The following is a 17,025-nucleotide window of genomic DNA, read 5'->3' on the forward strand; positions in this document are numbered from 1 at the left end:
GACTTCAAGTCTCCTCAACTCCGTCCACCCATCACATCCTGTCAAGGCTTTGCAATTGCTACAATGGCTTCGCGTCTGGCTAAGAGCGCCATCGGTAGGCCGCCATATACTCTTTAGGGCTGGATCAATCAGCCGATAATGAATGCTAACCCGCCCGCAGGTGCTACCCGGCTGCGGCCGACCCTTCCCACGCGCAACGTTGCTACCGTCACTGCCAACCTCTCTGCCACCCGTTCTGCTTCCAACGTCCCTTCTGAAGACCCCAAGCAGAAGGCTCAGTCGATCCTAGACGCTCTTCCTGGCAACTCTCTCGTGTCCAAGACCGCCATCCTCTCTGCCACCGCCGGTCTTTCGGTCGCCGCCATCAGTAATGAACTCTACGTGATGAACGAGGAAACCGTTGCTGCCTTCTGTTTGCTCAGCGTTTTCACTGCTGTTGCCAAGTACGGTGGCCCCGCTTACAGGGAGTGGGCTGAGGGCCAGGTCAAGAAGCACAAGGATATCCTGAACGCTGCCCGTGCCGACCACACCAATGCTGTGAAGCAGCGCATCGAGAACGTCCAGGAGCTGTCCAGCGTCGTTGAGCTCACCAAGCAGCTCTTCGCTGTTTCCAAGGTACTTCAAGCAATATCCCAAAACCGAGCTTGATTCAATGCCGTTTGGGCGGACAACACCGCTAATGCATATAAAGGAAACTGCCCAGCTTGAGGCTCAGGCCTACGAGCTCGAGCAGCGTACCGCTCTGGCGGCTGAGGCTAAGCAGGTCCTTGACTCCTGGGTTCGCTATGAGGGCCAGGTCAAGCAGCGCCAGCAGCGTGAGCTCGCCGACACCATCATTGGCAAGATCGAGAAGGAACTCCAGAGCCCCAAGGTTCTCCAGCAGATCCTTCAACAGAGTATTGCGGATGTCGAACGTAAGTCATATTCCACAAACTCTCTCGCTAACGGCACTAACGCTTCGCGCTCCAGGCATTGTGTCCGCCAAGGCCCAGTAAATGGAGTTTCCTTGATAGCCTTGCTATCAGCATCATGTATAAATTAAGACCTGTTTCTGTGCTACTTAGACATATCAATACCATTTTGATTTTCACACGACTATACTCGTATGCTAAGAGTATATGATGCCTTGGCCATCTGCACAGTTGTATAAGAGGCTCTCTACGTGGAAGGCGGTTCGCTTGGGCGTGTTTCTCCTTGCCCGCGGCTCTGAGTTCCTCCTTTTCAGCGTTAGAACATCATCCGCCCCCATTATTTCATCGACCAACTGTCCCATTCTTTCCTCAGAGTTATTGTGCACTGCAGCATTTGCTTCACTTGCTTCTTCCTAACCGAGACTCCTTCATCAAGACCTTCGACCACTCGTGCACTCTCCAGGATCCCCGCATCTCGATGTCACCTTTTATCGTCCCAAAAACAGGATCGACTACGATATTCAGATTTTATTCAACACCAAGACGAAGGCCACAACCTGATGTGACACAAGAATGCACTCGAAAAATGATGCCAATTGAGGCCGGCCTCTATGTGCGGCAGGAGGCTTCAAGGCACATGGAACGACTCGGTCGCTGGGCGGCTATTCCGCCTCCAATCCATGGGTACAGATGAAAAAGAACGGATACTAATCCAGCCGAAATCTGCTCTTACTATTAATACTCATCAACCTGAGAACCGCGCGGCCGTCACGGGCGTTGAGCTGACACAGCTTCCGATTCGGCGCTTCTGTTTCTTTACCACAGGAATCGCATCGCAGTGGGGACTGTCAGGTAAAAAGAAAAAGGAAGTCATCTTTCAAGATTCAAGTTCCCAGGTCCACCTCGTGTTTCTGCTTTTGGTTTGATTTTCGCTTTCGTCTTCTTTCTCAACGCACCGACCCTGCGGGCCAGCTTACCGAACCTCCGCAAAAACCCCACGCGATCAACACCCGTCAAAGCCATGCCTTTGCGTGATATCCTCCAGAAGGACAAGTTGGACAACACCAGCAGCCAATATGCGCTAGACTCCGTCGACACTCATGAAAATCCCGTCCCTGAAATACGGTTCATTCGCTCCGACACGACGACCCAGGAAATCATCATTCCGCCGAGCCACCATGGCGGCGACGAAGAGTATCTCGCCTCGCCGCGGCCCTCCTCGTCCTCGTCGCACCGGAGGTCACTGAATCCATTCCACCGCTCAAGATCCCCATCCGCATCGCAGGTACCACCGTTGCCGACCAGTCCACGAGGAGAACGACGTTTGTCGCATCTGCTACGACGTGACCGCCGAGGGTCGTCTTCATCTTCCATTAATATTCCACCGGATCTCCCACAGATAGTCCCTGATATAGGCGATGAGCAGGAGCGAGAAGCACAATGGGAAAAGAGGGCGACTGTTCTGGGACAGCGAAGTCCGCAACTTGGGTCACCGGGCCATTCGCCCTCCCCATCCATAGGTTTCGGCTCGGAGAACGTACGGCCTCGGTCTAGAAGTTCGAGCCATAGTCGGATCAATGATCCTCAAGGAGACGTAAGCTCGCAGCACGGATTTTGGGGCGTCGTAATGAATGGTACCAGGTGTCTAACAATCGTCCAGGTTAACATTCAGGAGGCAATCCGACTCCATGAAGTTGGGGGTAGGAAGCACCTCCAACCGCTGCAAAATCTTGCTACCGTTAGACTGCGGCTTACCTGTCTACAGAACTTGAACAATCGACGAGCATGTTTGCCCAATTAGCGGACCCAGAGGGCGCCAACAATGCGCTGAGCCAGGTGCTTTACGGTCTTGCGTTAAGGTAAGGGCGGTCTTTCCCTGATCTTACGGCTCCGATCACGCTTCAACTCCAAGTATGATGGCTTTTCTAACTCGAAATCTTCCGGCAGGCATGGTTGGGGTTGTAGACCAGACCCTGAGAAAGCAGTGACATATCTTTCGGCCGCGGCGTCGAACTCAGCGCTGGTCGAATCCCAGGCGCTCGAGGCCGGACTGAAAAAGGGTGGTGCCGCAAAGGGCGAGCTTGTACTCGCGATTTTCGAGTTGGGGAATTGCTTTCGTAACGGCTGGGGCGTCAAGAAGGACGCAGTGGCGGCGCGACAGTACTTCGAGACGGCTGCGAATTTGGGCGACACGGACGCCATGAACGAAATTGCTTGGTGCTACCTCGAGGGGTTTGGAGGCAAAAAGGACAAGGTAAGTGACTGGCTATTGGGCTTGCTGCTCGTGTACAATCCTCCCACCCTCGTCTCCCCTTTGGGCATCTATGCCTGGGTACTCGCTTCACTCCTCTGTGACCGTTCAACAATTGCCGGTAACCCGCCGTGTATTCGACTAATCTTATCTCTGGCTTAGTTTATGGCTGCGAAATACTATCGATTGGCTGAAGACAAAGGGAACAAAATCGTCGGAAATTCCTGGTACGTCAAAACAAGTCTCCGGTTCTCCCCTTTCCCCATCATCCTGGGAATCCAACACAACTGTGACGGTTTGGAGACCTGCGTTCCTGCCCCGTCGTTTGATGATCCGAACGCGGCAATCACCTGCAGACATCACTGCTTCGGGAACGTCTCGGGAGCAGCGGCAACAGCCCAGTCGATAGGCCGTTGTTGTCTCGTCTGCAAACTGTGCCATGCAAACCCATCACTCCCTCGGCCAACCAGACCGCGCTCCTGCACGCCTTCCCCTCCTTTTTCGTCCCCCAAAGTCCATCAGTTTTGGAGATGAATTCAGGCTGACAATGACTTCCTCAAGGATCTGGAAAGAGAAATACAATCCCAAATAATTCTCAATCCCCTCCCAATCTGCATGACGTTTCAGCGCCTGCAAGTCACGATTCGCCAGTGTGCCTGTTGCAGCCCTATCACGCACCCCGCGGGCCATCCTATTATTCTAACCCTCTGACTGGCTTTGTTTCTGGGGCTGAAAATGCACCCCATCGCATCATCGCAGCAGAGCGCAGCCCACGGCAGCTCCGAAACCAAAGGACCCTCAAACCCCGACTCCCGGCGCCTTCTCCCGCGAACCTGTAGTCCAATCCGACTCGGCTCCCAGAGACCTCCTTGACACCCTAATTTAGCCCTCTTCCCCGGGGGGCCAATCCCATCACGACCTGGCGCACGCGAGGTTCATCCATCCGCTGAGGTTCACGGCCCAACGCAAGACTCGTAGCCTCGTCTTTGTCCTGGGAACCCAATTTCTTGGCCGATTAGGTCTCGTCAATGACTGCAATTGGCGCCGGTCCGTCCCATCTGTTTTTCTTTTCCTCTCCAATACTATCGCCATCTGTTTGCAGGATACCACCCAAGAATGATTGTCTTTACTCGTCTATTGGTTTCTTTAATTCGCTGAATCAATTCTCCCTCCGGGTTGTCCAGAGTTCAGGATTTCTACCGTGGGCAAATAAGAGTACATCGTTCTCGACCTGCTCGTCTGCCTCTTTTCTTGTCTTTGTAAGCCTCAAAAGCGGCTTCGGCGGAACCACCCAGTCCAGGTGTCTCCGACCTGACCGTCCTTGCATTGACTGCAGGCGTCGGGTCATTGTTTCCTCAATAATAGCAATGGCTGGGTGACAAATCTCCTTCCCCTCACCCCCACTATCTCCACAGTCTTCATCCCGCCCACCCTGCAGTGTTCCTCGTAGCGATCAGCCGGCCCCAGCAGCCAGTGATCGAGTCCATTTTCAGTCTCTCACTTTGCCTCCATGGGCACTCAAGGCCGAGACACAAATGGCTCGAGCGTTTTTACTCCAGGAAAGGAGACAAGGTGCGTCTTGATCTTCAAGCTCTGCACTTTTTGCTTTTTTTTTGTCTTTCGTCCCTTTCTTCTTCTTTCCCAGTGCGGAGTCTGTTGTTTGCCTTGTTTTCTTTTCTTTTCTTTGCGCTTGCGCTTGCCTTGAACAGCCGAATCCCTGTGGCCTGATCTTGATCAACCTTGAACGAAGTGGACAGGCTGGAGAAACGACGTCCGAAATGCGAAGTTCTTTGACTTTATCTCCGTGAAGAATGTGAGTGCAGTGCAGGTGTTCATGTACGATGCGAGAAAGCAGATTTGATCCAATCTTGAGCATTACCGTTGCTTGTCAGTATATACAATACAGGTCCTGGCCCAGGTCCGGTCATAGTCACACTCACAGTCACAGTCACAGTCACGACAAATGAGAAAACTGAAGCTATTACGTACTTGTTTGATCGACAAAAGAAAGTTGTTTGTAATTGCTTCAAAGGAGTGGATGGGCAGCTGTCCCACTGTCTGGCCGAGTCGGAAGCTGTCTGCCTAGTGACATCGGGAGATCCGGATTCGCTCCAGGTTCGCTCCAGGTGTGCCAGCGCCAATGCAAAAGTAAGATGTGACCCTGTCAAAGTAAATGCCGACAAACAAAGGAAATGTGAGGTTGGCGACGGTGGTCGGAAGTAAGAAACCAGAAAACGCTCAAGATGACCATCCAGATGTGGCAGCCCCGCTGCGCAAGGAAAAGCAAAACCGAAGAAGAAAAAAGTAAACAAGTATCATCAGACATTAAAAAGACATTTCGGTTCATAAACATGCCAGTCGTATCATCCGTAATCGTAACACAATTGCCGCCCCTCGCCCATTGTTTGGTCCATTCCGCAGATGCAACATGAGAAAAGAACACAGGAAATCCCAAATACAGATGGAAGGAAAGAATAAGGGTGGAAAGAAGAAAAGAAATTCGTATCCGGTCGAGTCTCATCTCAGCAAGCAACTCTTGCGTAGCTTTAGAGCGGGAGTCGGAGGTGAGTTCCCATGTCGGACAGACACCCCGGGTAACAGAAGTATACACGAATTCGAAAGCGCTTTGCTGGTTCGTGAGATCCAATTCAAAGCATGATTCAATCGCTGGCAAACCACATGTACGCCGAATTCCAGAAGGGGTTGTGAACCAAACAGAGTATAAACACATCGCTAAGCTGTCAGAAGTCATGGGAAACTAGTCGAGGACATATATCCAGGCGAAGGAAATGGGAAGCTGTTCTATGTATGCATATGACTAATTCTGGCTATAGCTGGCCAAGAGTCGCGTATCGGTAGAATTAACGAACAGAAGGACCGAGAGGCGCAGGGAAAGGTGAGAGGCATCAGAAAGCGGTTGGTTCCGAGTAAAAGAGCGGCAGAAGAGTGTTTGTCTTTGGGTACGCAGATGTCAACTTCTGACTTGGGGTGCCTTTGTGCGCAGGCAGATCAAGCCAATCAAGGCAGTGGTCGACTCAGGCCTAGCTGAAGCCTGAGTTTTCCTCTCTGGCGGGGGAAGCGCCATACTCTTGAACCATGCGTCGGAAGTCACGAATCACCTTTTCGGGAACGCGGTCCCACATAAGTGACCGCGAATAGACATCGGACGTCGTCTTGTAAGGCATCCTAGCCTGCGCAGCGTTGCCTCTCATCGCGGCCAATGCCTGCTGTAGGTTAGAGGGTTGTTGCTGCTTGTATCCGGCGCCAGTCTCGTCAAAGGTTGTCAGCGAGTTGTACTGCTCAGGATTGAGAGCGAATACTTGCTCCTGCTCCTGCTCCTTGGTCGGCACCGCGAGCGTGTTGTGGAGTTCGTCCAGGTCGGACGCAGGTACAGCCCCCGACGTCATCTGGGCCATTTCGGCACCGGTGATAGTGGTGGGAAGTGGTCCAGTGGACGTCGAAGCGGCCGGATGGTTCGCGGACGAATGCACAAGCTCTGGCGGGGAGGAGGCCAGAACAGCCTTCAGTACATTAGCGGACTCTGCGCGGTATTCGTCAGAGAGACGCGGAAGGGAGCGAGCAGGAAGCGAAGCGCTGTTGGAGGCAATGAAAGCACCAAAAAGAAGGCACATATAAAATGCATTCCAACTGAAGGGGCAATCCGCGTTGGTGGACTTGTCGGAGGCTTTGTCGTTCGTAGCAACAACCACAGCCTGTGACGGCTGGGGCGCGACGGGCTCTGTTTCGAGGGACAGACTGTTGACCATGGTGAAATCTTCCCACTGACTGTTCTCCATGGTCAAGTTCTCAAAGTCGGAGAAGTCAGTCGCAAGGTTGGACCTTGCGTGGCGCTCCAGCTTTTCGACAGTCTCCTTGAGAATGTTGTTCTTCTTTCGAAGGTCCGCAGTCTCCAGGGTATGGACACGAATCAGTTCGTCCTTGTCCATCTGCAGGCTGTTGATGTACTGGCCAATTTCCTGTTGGGCAGCCACCCATTCGTTCTTCTCACGAAGGTGCTCCTGTTCGCGAAGTCTCATGTTCTGCAGCTCCTCTTCCAGTTCACTGATTGCTTGCGTGAAGTGCTTCTTCTCTTCCTCGAGTTTCTCGGTATGGAGTTTCTTGCGCTGTCGGGAATCCAAGCTAGAGACCTATTAGTTTGGTGAAGACGACGCTGCAGGGGTGGATATTACTTACGCGGCCTGACGATTCCTCAGAAGACGCTTCTGTTGCTTCAGCTCCTTGATCTCATCCTCATTGGTAGACTGGCTAATAAGTTGGTCGATATTGCTGAGCGTGCGCTCAGCGGGGATCTCGAAACGAGCATTTTTCTTGCGGATGCCGTCTCGACGGACGCTCAGCGGGGAGCTATTCCGGTAGGTAGGGCTATTTTTCGGTCGCGAACCAGGATCGGGCATATCTGTCGATGCTGGCATCCAACCTTGGCTCGACTGCGGCGACATCGCGACCGCGCCGGGTGGTGCGAAAGGTATGTGCTGGCGGTAGGACATGGACGGCATACTAACGGTATTTACCGGTCCCACGGCACCGCCGGCAAAGGGAGCAACCGAAGTGTTTTCCATGTCGGTAGAGTAGTGCTCATACATGGCGGAGGGAGTACATGAGCCGGAATCCTTTGAGATCGACCATGGCTGTGGTTGTCCGTATGGCAGCCCGCTGTCCAGCCTCATGAACGGATTTGGAGCGGATTCAAAGAACGGCTGACCGACGTGGCCACTGTGACGAGGCTGAGTGCTCGATCCTGATTGAGAGAAATCGGACCAAGCTGAATCTCGATGTTGGAAGGCCTCTGGACCATGTTCGTAGGAATGCCTTCGGTGGTCGGCAATGGATGTGAGGTCGGAGGAGGTGGAGTCAAGGATCTTGTCATCTAATACGCTCATGTCGTCGTCTTCAGGATATGATGATGATGCTGAGGATGGTTTTGTGTCCAAGGTAGAGGGAGTCTGGTGATAGAAGTCAAAGGTTGGTTGAGAGAACCTTGCCATGACTGGGCATATGAGGATTCAGAGAAGAAGGACGAGGAGGACGACGTGAGACAGGGTCAAGACGGCGACGAGAGACTTGTTGAGATACAAGAGGCGGTGTGTGGGATGAAGGTGGGGGTGGGCGTTAGATATGTAGCGGAGAGGATGATGAAGAGGAGGAAGATGGAAACGGACGAGTCTCTTGTGATCAGGGAAGAGGCAGATGAATAACCGCAGAGAGCGATGGAGAGGGAAGAGCAGGCGAAGCGTGGGAGGGGAATGTGAATATAACTACCTGAGCCCGTTCTGCTGGGAGAAGAAGGCAGACAGAGATGTGTACCTGAATCTCCTCGTCAAGTCAGAATCAGGAAGCCCGAAAAACCAAATAAAATCAAATAAAAATAACATTCATCTCCCAAGAGGCACGATGGGTCAAATCAACCGCCAGAACCCTCGATCGACCGATTTTCCCTCTCCCCAAACATTCGGCGGTCAGCAACAAAGGTCAAGAAACGAGGCGACGATTTCTGAGGGCTCCCGAGATTAACGGAGACCGACTATTGGATGCTTCGTTGGGCAGACGTGCAGCCGGGGCAGTGGCCTCAGATGAATAAGCATCGCCAGTCTCAGAGGATCAGAGAGAGGCCTTAGAGGAGCCCATTATGATTATCTAACGGGATGGCATCGGTCTTGACTTTGGATCGGAACCGTGGACCCTCCCGTTAATCCATCTTTTGTGAAAAAGAAAATCGTAGCCTATCAAGCCTCTCCGTCGCCGTCACTTGCAACATCCTCCGGTTCTCGCACGGACTCGCTTCAGGACGATCCAGAACGGAACTCTTTTGCCAATTCACAGCCCTCCACTACTGAGCCTCCATCACAGCCAAAGACAAATGATTGGTATCCCGTTCTCTTCTCCCCTTTCACGCAAGAACTTCTGTCTGAAGATCAAGTGTTCCCAAGGCCGGCCCTATCTCAGCCGTTCTTGTCTTGTCTGAGCGAGGATGGTGCCCAAAAGGAAGCCATCTGTGCGCTCGATCAGGGTGCATCACTCTCCTTCATCTCATGATCGCGATGGTTCTCTTTTTGGAGAAGGGTAATTTCCGGTTACAGAACCAAAACGCGCAGAAACCCGTTTCGTCAGCAGAGGAGTCCCTCTTCCGGACAAAGAGGGGCACTGATCATATGAACAGCCGTATCAGTTTTCGATTTCTGACGAGGAGGACCAATCGTTGCCAGTTTAGTGTGACCCTCCTGGCAGCAGCCCGTCCATGGCTGGGGAAACGGTCCTCAATACCCCCCACGAAAAGTACTGCCATCACGACTGCCTCGAAGCTCTGGCGTTGTGACCCAACTGAAGCGTGCCGTGACCCCAAGCATGGTATTGTTCCATCTCCTGACTTGTCTCTGATTCTCTGGTACAGTTAGGGCCGGCCCGTGGGAAGATCCAGTGATCTCTCGACGCCCCGTCGGTTAGTGTACCATACAATGGTGTCGAGGCATATGCATTCTCCCAATACGCAGTGCTCGGCCGATATAGTGATGATGATGCACTGCGGAAGCAAGGCGGAAGCATAAACTCCATCCGATCAGATCGAGAGCCACAGGCGCTGGATGCAAGATAACTGTTCTCAGTTGCCCCTCTTTCCTAATGCGTTCTGCACTCGCGCTTTCCTTCCGACGATTCCACCCAAAAAAAAAAAGCGCTGCCAAGTCAGGTTACGCGTCAACCGAACAAGGCAAGACATCAATTCTCCAAGCTGGGTCTTGTGGAGAGCGATCTGGAAAGGCGCGGAGATTCCTGAGCAACACAGACGTCATTCGTATCACACAGGTAGCCGAATATCGCTCGGTTCCCAAATGTGCGAACGGGTTTCCGAGAGATTCTCGCAATTTAGCTGCAAAGCAGAGCCGAGGCGGATGCAAAACAAAGCTTGAGAGCGTTGAGACTGTCATGGCCCTTAGGTTCGTCTGGTGATTCGCATGAAGCTTCCCACAGAATCATCGGGTCTGCCTTGTCACAGGGTCGTCCCGTGACATGTCCCTTCACTCTTCGGTTGTCGCACGCTTACCTATTATTGTCCAGGGTAACATTTTCACCTTACCTATACGCTTTGGGCATGGAACTGGATACGCTGCTGACCTCGATGCTGGCACCATTGCTTTGGCATCGACGAAGAGATCGTGATGAGTCTCACGGAAAATGGCCTTCTCCAAGCAATGCTACAAGAGCCCATCCTGAATGACGTTGTACAGCGTCCAACCGCTTATGCATCTAATAAGGTGAAACATCAGAGAGGGCATAATCGACCCACCAGGCGACGCGGCAGTTATAATTCATTCCTCCCTTGCCCTTCTCGAAGCATTTCCGCCCAGCTATCTCCCCTTTCAATGCATATTCCGTCATTCATTTTTCGTAGACTGACATGATTCCACAGGGACGTACTTCCGCGCGCCCCATGATCTGCTCCTATGTCTCCAAATCATGGACCGTGGCTCCCGGTGAAAGGGTCTTAAAGGTAGCGAGCACCACGAGGCATCAACTACCGATGCCACGTTTCCCTGGTAGACTATGGTCGCTTCCCATGGAAATGCTTGCCATTGTTGGGAAACAAAACAAAGTCCATGCGGCTTCTCCCCGACGGCGGGTGCGGACGAGAAGCGAGCGCGGAGGAAGTGGCAAAAGGCCGAGTTAGCGAATCGACTCTGCTATTTCGCGCTGCTCTCGTTGGCGTTGCATGCGTTCTTCCTCCCTAATCCTCACAGGAGTCTTGGATACCGCAAGTTCCTTCTTCAAGGACAAAACTGCGGACAATGAACACGAACGGGATCATCAAGACTGTTATCCGGCGAGTACGATAGATGTGTTGGGCCTGACTTTCCAATATTCGAAGCTTCCACGACTGTCAGGCGTACCAACCCTAAGGCCGTAAGGGTTCGCCAATCCATCACGAGCACTCTATCTGGCACCATCTGTCTGGCACCGTGAGCATACGGGCCGGGGCAACATGAATTACTTCTGTCTCCTGAAGTTTCACAGTTTCAACTTGCGTCTAAGAGACTCCCCTCATGAGAGTAGGCTTCGCCTCCGATGACGCCGCTCCAGACGCCATTCTAGCGGTGTACAACCGCATATGGGCCAATCGCAGGAGAGGAAGCGTTGATTCGGTGGAGAGTCAGAGCTCTTCAACCCAAAATAGGATAATCATAACAGTTTCGTAGCTAATTTCGTTACCTTAATAACATTCAACTTCTGACTCGGCTGATTCGATACTACACCACGTTACTTAACATCATTATCAATTGCGCCCCCAACGAAGACGGTCAAGAGAAACAAAGTCCTTTGTACACCTGAGAAGCCTCCAAACTGGACGAAACAGCACTGTCACGGTGATCGAATGCTCGGCCGAACTGATCTCTCGCCTTCGTGGGACGTCTAACGAACTAAGTCCGCAGATCTTCTCCAGCCAGATGCAGGGTGCAGTGCCCAACATCGATCCTGCCGACGACACAATATCGGCCACCTCTTTCTCCCTACTCGTCCAACTCGAGATATGTCTCGCCAGGAGACTAAGTGGACATCTTCCCTCTCCTCCTCCACGCAAGACTCCCCCTGTGAAGCCCTTTTGCACCCGCGAGCGCCAAGAAAATGTGAACCCATCCAACGCTCCAGGGCTTATAGCTACAAGCGGTAAACAGCCCTGACCGGGGCACGATCTATACAGTTTCTGCACTCGGAAATCACTCGAGAGTTGCGGTCGAGCATCATGAATTCTTCAGAAGCCCCTAATTCCAATAGTAAGGTGATGAGCATCCGGCGAATCCCAACCAGCGGTCAAGGGCCACAAGAGAGAGCCTCTGTCGTTTTCTCCAATTCAGCAAGAGCGGCCAGGACAACTCGAAACACTTCGAATGGAAGGGTCCCCGAGAGAGCGAAACTAATGTCCATCGCAATATCACACGTCAACCTCAATATCCCCTTCCCCCTCTATGGAGAGGACACACCTCGAGCAAGCACAGAGCCTATTTCGGTAGGAGGAGGGGAATACGTGGATAAAGAGAAAGAAGAGGCATAACCATGCTGAAGAGCAAGGTGCATAAGAGAATAACCAGCTGAATTTCCCGAAGTGCGCAGCCAACAATGCTGAAACAGTGCCCGTCTGCCAAACCCTCTCTCACCACATGTTTTGAGTGTGAGTGAACGAGATATGTTGTCGCAAGTGCAGATTCGAACGAGTAACTCAAACCCGAGTAGAGCAGATCACAGCCCACCAATCCCCACGGCCCATGACAAAAGGACGAAGACCCAACCAGTATTATTCAGTTAGGTAGAGATCCTTAATCGGTGCCGAAGTCCGATGAAGACTGAATCCATCCGGAAGAACGACCTCATGGCCCGTGATGGGGTCCACTATGGCGAGCCAGTAGCGAGGGCAGATGAAAGCCCATTGCAACAGGTACAGCGTGTCAAGGTAGCTCGCATTGCATGGCATTGCGCCGGATCCACTCTAAGGTTCTGAGTGGGAATCCTTCCCAGTGCTGGTGTCTTCTTCCTGACTTGGTCTTCTTGGTGACGGCTGCTGTGACTCATACTTCGAGTTTCGAGTTGAGCTCAAGGCGGCATGGGGTGGGATACTTGCCAGTGCCCCAGAGAGTGCACACCAAGCACCGAGGAAGACTCCTCGCTCTTTTGAAATGAGAAGAATGAGACGATCTAAAGATAATCAATTCCATTGTTCCCTATCTCATTGCCATAACGCCAGGTAATAGATACTCTACAGCCCCTGGTGTACCGTCTTTCTAGCAGACCATCAGACCATCGCCAGATTGGCTCGTGCACAAAAGAAACCGCGAAGAAGCTTGTTGTACAAAGCTGAATAGGGCATCTCGGTATCCATAAAAAGGTGAAAGCAAGAGAATGTCCAACGTGATTAAATCGTTCCCCCAGCTGCCTTGAGCCATTCGGCCCATCTGGAACACCAAAAGCAAGCTGAGCCATAGACTACAGACTGTTGTTAGTGACTGTGGATGGTTAGAACCGAATGAAATCCTGCTGTTGCGAGATTTCACCACTTCCCTCGCCTTCAATGAGTTCCGCGTCATCAGAGAGATAGTCAGAGTCAACATCATCGGAGCCGATCTCGTCGTACTCCTCTTCTTCACTGGAAGCATCAGATTCGCCATCATTGCCACTTGTGTCGTCCTTGGGAGCAGCATTCTTCCGAATCTGTCCAGCACGGTCAACATGGGGCAGTCGGCAGCTTTTCTTCCCACAAACACCTGTGTTTGCATAATCTGGGCATTCATGAACATGCCTTTCTTCGCATGTCTCGCCCTTCTCACAGTATCCCAAAGTCGCAAAATTCCTACACACCAGTGCCCCAGGTGTAACTCGTACGTGAGCATAGCGACATTCCGGATTAGAACAGCGGCCCCGAAGGAAATGCACACATGCAGGGGACCTATTAGGCGACGGTTCATGAGATAAGTCGCAACTACTACCCGCGCTGCATTTGCCAGTCTGGAGGAAATCCTTGCAAATAGCAACTTTGTTCGGGTCGTGGATGAATCGACACGTCGGGCCCTTATAACAGGTACCTATAAAATTCCCAGTTAGCGCAGCCCAAAGCAGAAAGCATGATGACAGAAAGAAAGATAGCAGTATAAAACTCTGAAGGCCAGTTGGAGGGAAAGATAAGGTACCCGTCGTAGTAAATCTCTGACAAAGCTCGTCCTTCTTTTTGACAGCCGACGGCATTCTGTAATGAACATCAGTACCTGCTGCAGGATAAGGGGAAGCAAACCGGTCACCTTTTTGATGTTACTGCGCCAAGGCGATGTAGGTTGCCATTTTTGCTCCGAACAAACGTGACTCCAGCTACCTTCACCTTCTTTGGGGTGTTGTTCGCAGTATTCGGGTCATCTGCTAACTGTAAGCCGGCTCTCTCTACCAGTGCGGGATGCGGGGTTCGCACTAGAAGCTCTGATCAGTTTTCCGCCGCCGCGCGAGACACGAAAAGGGATATCGTTGAGGAAAATCTGATACTCCCCAGATGATTCACTAGTTGCAGAAACCTGACGGACGGTACCCACAGGATACTGCCTGCTGACACCCTGGGCGAATCGCAGCACTTTCGCCCGCTCGGTTTGTGCCTTTTTCTGTGCCTTTGCCTTGCGCGTCTCCTCCAGTGCTTTTACTCTCTTCTGAGCCTCTTTATCATAGACTGCGGAATTGATCAGCTGCATATGTCGCGCGTGCTTCGTCACCCAAGCATTTGGGACAGCCGCACGGCTATCATCATTATCTATCGCCATGCCGTCAGGGGTATTCAGGCCTTGTGAAGCCGCCGAATTGTTGAGAACGAGGGTTCGGTGGCGGTGCGGAGCTACAGTCCGCCCTCGTCCATATGGTCTCCCCCTATACGGTGCCCAGCTAGCTCGTCCGCGGGATGAGGTATGCCGCGCTACATGCGAACCCGAAAGCGTATGATCACTGTGCTGTGGAAGCGCCTGAGAATTTCCATTCTTGAATCTGTTGATCTGGCCTGGGGAAGGTTAGCAGCTCGAGCGATAGATAAACATGCAACAAAACGCGTACCAGCAACCTGGCTGATCTTGGCCATCAAGTCCTGATCTTCAGTCATTTTGACCTGAGCACGCGGTAATTTATTGAATTCAACACAGCATATAGAAGGATCCTTTGTCTTTTTGTTGTGGAGAGGCGTGTGAAGCTCAGTGTTAAGAAAGGAAGGAGTGATGAGAGCATCTCCACAATAGTGGCGGAAGGACAGGTCACGTGGACTCACCAATTGCCCCCCATTGTCTTGCATACTGTTGTTGAGGTGTGAGAGCGAGATGAAACACAAATGGCATTGATACTGATATACAATGGTATAGCTATTGCCAATCGGAAAACTCCCGTGTCTCCTGGTTGATTGCCCTATAAACCCATAAAACGCCGCAAATGAGTATGCTGCAATAAAACCCCATTTCTAAACCACGTTTTCGAACTGCATATCATCATTATCAATGCCTGACGCCATCGCATCATCTTCAGAACCCTCATCAAAATTGTAATCAAGACCAGGAGCAGCTTCCTCTTTGGCCTGCCCATAACCCAAGGCATTCGAGTAGTTGCTCTCTTTTGCCTCGGGCTTCAGTTCCCACGTCATTGCGAAGTCTCCAGATTTCACCAGATGAGCAACCATCTCCAACGTCTGTTTAAGGTAGGCTTCAGGTTGTCGCAGCCGAGCTTTGAGCGTTTTGAATGGCCAGTATCTGTACTCTCGGAAGCACCCATAGATAAGGTCCAGAAGCTCGTTCTGGGGCATACGCGTGGTCTTGTTCTCCTGCGCTTTGAGCTTGGCGGGCCTCGTTGCTTGCTGAATACAATATTAGCCGGCAGCAAGGATATGAAAGAAAAAGAGAGCCCAAGACTTACCACGAACGCGCTCTGCTCTCCGGGCAACGCGTGCCTCTGTTGGAGCAACTTGCCAGGGAGCTTATCAATAAAGACGGTTTCTCGTTTCGGTTTGAGAGCTTCCAGAGCCTTCCTCTCGGATAAGATTCTGAATTCCTCGTTCTCAACCGGGAGGCAGTTGAATTCTTCTTTCACCTGTCCTTCCAGAGCAGTTTGCTCTATTGCAAAATTAGTCCAAAGGCATCAACACCCTCAACAGATGTACATACTTGGTACCGTTTTTCGAACATACGGCTCCCACTTCTTTTTTCGCTCCTTCCTCCTCGCGTCGCGCTTCATCGATTCATACAAGGCAGACCTAGCTTCACCAAAGGTACCCATTCGGTTTTCGTAGCCAGGTATATCCTTCTCTGTGAAGAGAAATGTATTTTGAGTCATGTGTAACAGATTGTCCGAATTTATCGTCTGCCGCTTCAGGATATAGTCCTTAGGTATATCGCTATTATCTTCACGCTCGTTGAGGCGTAAACTGACCTGCGCCATCCCACCCAATAAGCAAATGTCGGATATTCTGCGAAGAGATAGCAAAATCCTATCTTACCCGCTTAATATCATTTGGCTCCCCTTCGATTCTTATTGTCCCGATCTCAATTTCCTCGTCGTCATCGAGCTTGGACCAATGCTCCCAAAGCGACCGCGGTATTCGTGAAAGCCATAAACTCTGCGCTGCATTCGCAAATTCTAAATCTCCAGCATCTTCATAAAGGTCCTCGTCGTCAATGTCACCAAGAACCGTATCCTTATTGTCGGGATCAGGTTTGATGTACGGCGTCGAGGCGTCTGGGTCTTGCTTCACCCGGGGAAGCATTGCGCCAAGCTGTAACACGAGGGTAAAATCGTCCAAAAAAAAAAACGGGAGAAATAAGTGTGCTGCAATGCGACCGCAGATAGGCGAAAATATACAGCAACAGAGGAGTTTCTGACGGGGTTGCAAGGACAGGTGAGTAGTTGTTGAAGCGATGCGAAGGCGTCTGCAACAGAAGCTCCATGCACCAGCTGAGACCAAAGAAGCGGGCCAATCGAAGGCGGTGGCGGCGTGCGTCACTCCTCGTCCGTCCTCCAGTCGAGACCTTGCTTTTGGTTCAGAAGTTCCCATCGAGATTAGACCTCTTATAAGCTCCATTTCCTCAATCCGGCTAAAGTACAAGCGAAGGCGACCGTAACGTTTGCGACTTTCATAATATTCGTTGTTGGTTGTGGGGATCCATTTAAGTAGATTCCCGCTTTCACTTAGTTAATATATATTCCATACTCTCGTCCGACACTGTAGTCACCGTGCCTCATTCATACACACATAGGATAGTCGTACAGATTCTGCATGCTGCATACTCTTTTGCTAAGAAACCCCAAATTCATCAGGTAACACCTCGAGGCCTACACTGTGTTGTGATACATTTT

At 51.6% G+C, this 17,025-nt stretch overlaps 7 protein-coding genes across 7 annotated transcripts; 3 read left to right on the plus strand and 4 right to left on the minus strand.

Annotated features, from left to right (window-relative positions):
- Positions 1–28: 28 nt before the first annotated feature.
- atp4 (F1F0 ATP synthase subunit 4) lies at positions 29–1,095 on the plus strand. Its single transcript, XM_071028424.1, has 4 exons — positions 29–94; positions 161–615; positions 692–914; positions 970–1,095. The coding sequence occupies exons 1-4, from the start codon at positions 64–66 to the stop codon at positions 993–995; spliced, it is 735 nt and encodes a 244-aa protein (XP_070889053.1). The 5' UTR covers positions 29–63; the 3' UTR covers positions 996–1,095.
- Positions 1,096–1,932: 837 nt separating this feature from the next.
- On the plus strand, positions 1,933–3,324 carry BJX67DRAFT_378623 (tetratricopeptide repeat protein; the record flags this gene model as incomplete). The annotated part of the gene is made up of 4 exons (XM_071032377.1): positions 1,933–2,505; positions 2,572–2,611; positions 2,677–2,770; positions 2,859–3,324. The coding sequence occupies 4 exons, from the start codon at positions 1,933–1,935 to the stop codon at positions 3,322–3,324; spliced, it is 1,173 nt and encodes a 390-aa protein (XP_070889054.1).
- A 1,573-nt stretch (positions 3,325–4,897) lies between these two features.
- BJX67DRAFT_305322 (uncharacterized protein) lies at positions 4,898–6,058 on the minus strand. Its single transcript, XM_071027053.1, has 2 exons — positions 5,103–6,058; positions 4,898–5,029 (listed from the first exon to the last, which is right to left on the minus strand). The coding sequence occupies exon 1, from the start codon at positions 5,912–5,914 to the stop codon at positions 5,327–5,329; it is 588 nt and encodes a 195-aa protein (XP_070889055.1). The 5' UTR covers positions 5,915–6,058; the 3' UTR covers positions 4,898–5,029; positions 5,103–5,326.
- BJX67DRAFT_305321 (putative bZIP transcription factor) lies at positions 6,059–8,690 on the minus strand. The gene is made up of 2 exons (XM_071027052.1): positions 7,357–8,690; positions 6,059–7,302 (listed from the first exon to the last, which is right to left on the minus strand). The coding sequence occupies exons 1-2, from the start codon at positions 8,166–8,168 to the stop codon at positions 6,204–6,206; spliced, it is 1,911 nt and encodes a 636-aa protein (XP_070889056.1). The 5' UTR covers positions 8,169–8,690; the 3' UTR covers positions 6,059–6,203.
- A 997-nt stretch (positions 8,691–9,687) lies between these two features.
- On the plus strand, positions 9,688–10,483 carry BJX67DRAFT_305374 (uncharacterized protein). Its single transcript, XM_071027055.1, has 2 exons — positions 9,688–10,112; positions 10,234–10,483. Exons 1-2 carry the CDS (start codon positions 9,799–9,801, stop codon positions 10,391–10,393), a joined length of 474 nt encoding a protein of 157 aa, XP_070889057.1. The 5' UTR covers positions 9,688–9,798; the 3' UTR covers positions 10,394–10,483.
- Positions 10,484–13,012: 2,529 nt separating this feature from the next.
- Positions 13,013–15,058, minus strand: BJX67DRAFT_305327 (CCCH zinc finger protein). Its single transcript, XM_071027054.1, has 5 exons — positions 14,746–15,058; positions 14,123–14,692; positions 13,959–14,070; positions 13,851–13,906; positions 13,013–13,745 (listed from the first exon to the last, which is right to left on the minus strand). The coding sequence occupies exons 1-5, from the start codon at positions 14,975–14,977 to the stop codon at positions 13,180–13,182; spliced, it is 1,536 nt and encodes a 511-aa protein (XP_070889058.1). The 5' UTR covers positions 14,978–15,058; the 3' UTR covers positions 13,013–13,179.
- BJX67DRAFT_305469 (transcription factor IIF subunit TFG2) lies at positions 14,924–16,669 on the minus strand. Its single transcript, XM_071027056.1, has 4 exons — positions 16,169–16,669; positions 15,837–16,101; positions 15,589–15,785; positions 14,924–15,529 (listed from the first exon to the last, which is right to left on the minus strand). The coding sequence occupies exons 1-4, from the start codon at positions 16,433–16,435 to the stop codon at positions 15,140–15,142; spliced, it is 1,119 nt and encodes a 372-aa protein (XP_070889059.1). The 5' UTR covers positions 16,436–16,669; the 3' UTR covers positions 14,924–15,139.
- Between the last annotated feature and the right edge of the window lie 356 nt (positions 16,670–17,025).

Source organism: Aspergillus lucknowensis, assembly GCF_044049455.1.
Source record: "Aspergillus lucknowensis strain CBS 449.75 chromosome Unknown BJX67scaffold_7, whole genome shotgun sequence".
Taxonomy (NCBI): domain Eukaryota; kingdom Fungi; phylum Ascomycota; class Eurotiomycetes; order Eurotiales; family Aspergillaceae; genus Aspergillus; species Aspergillus lucknowensis.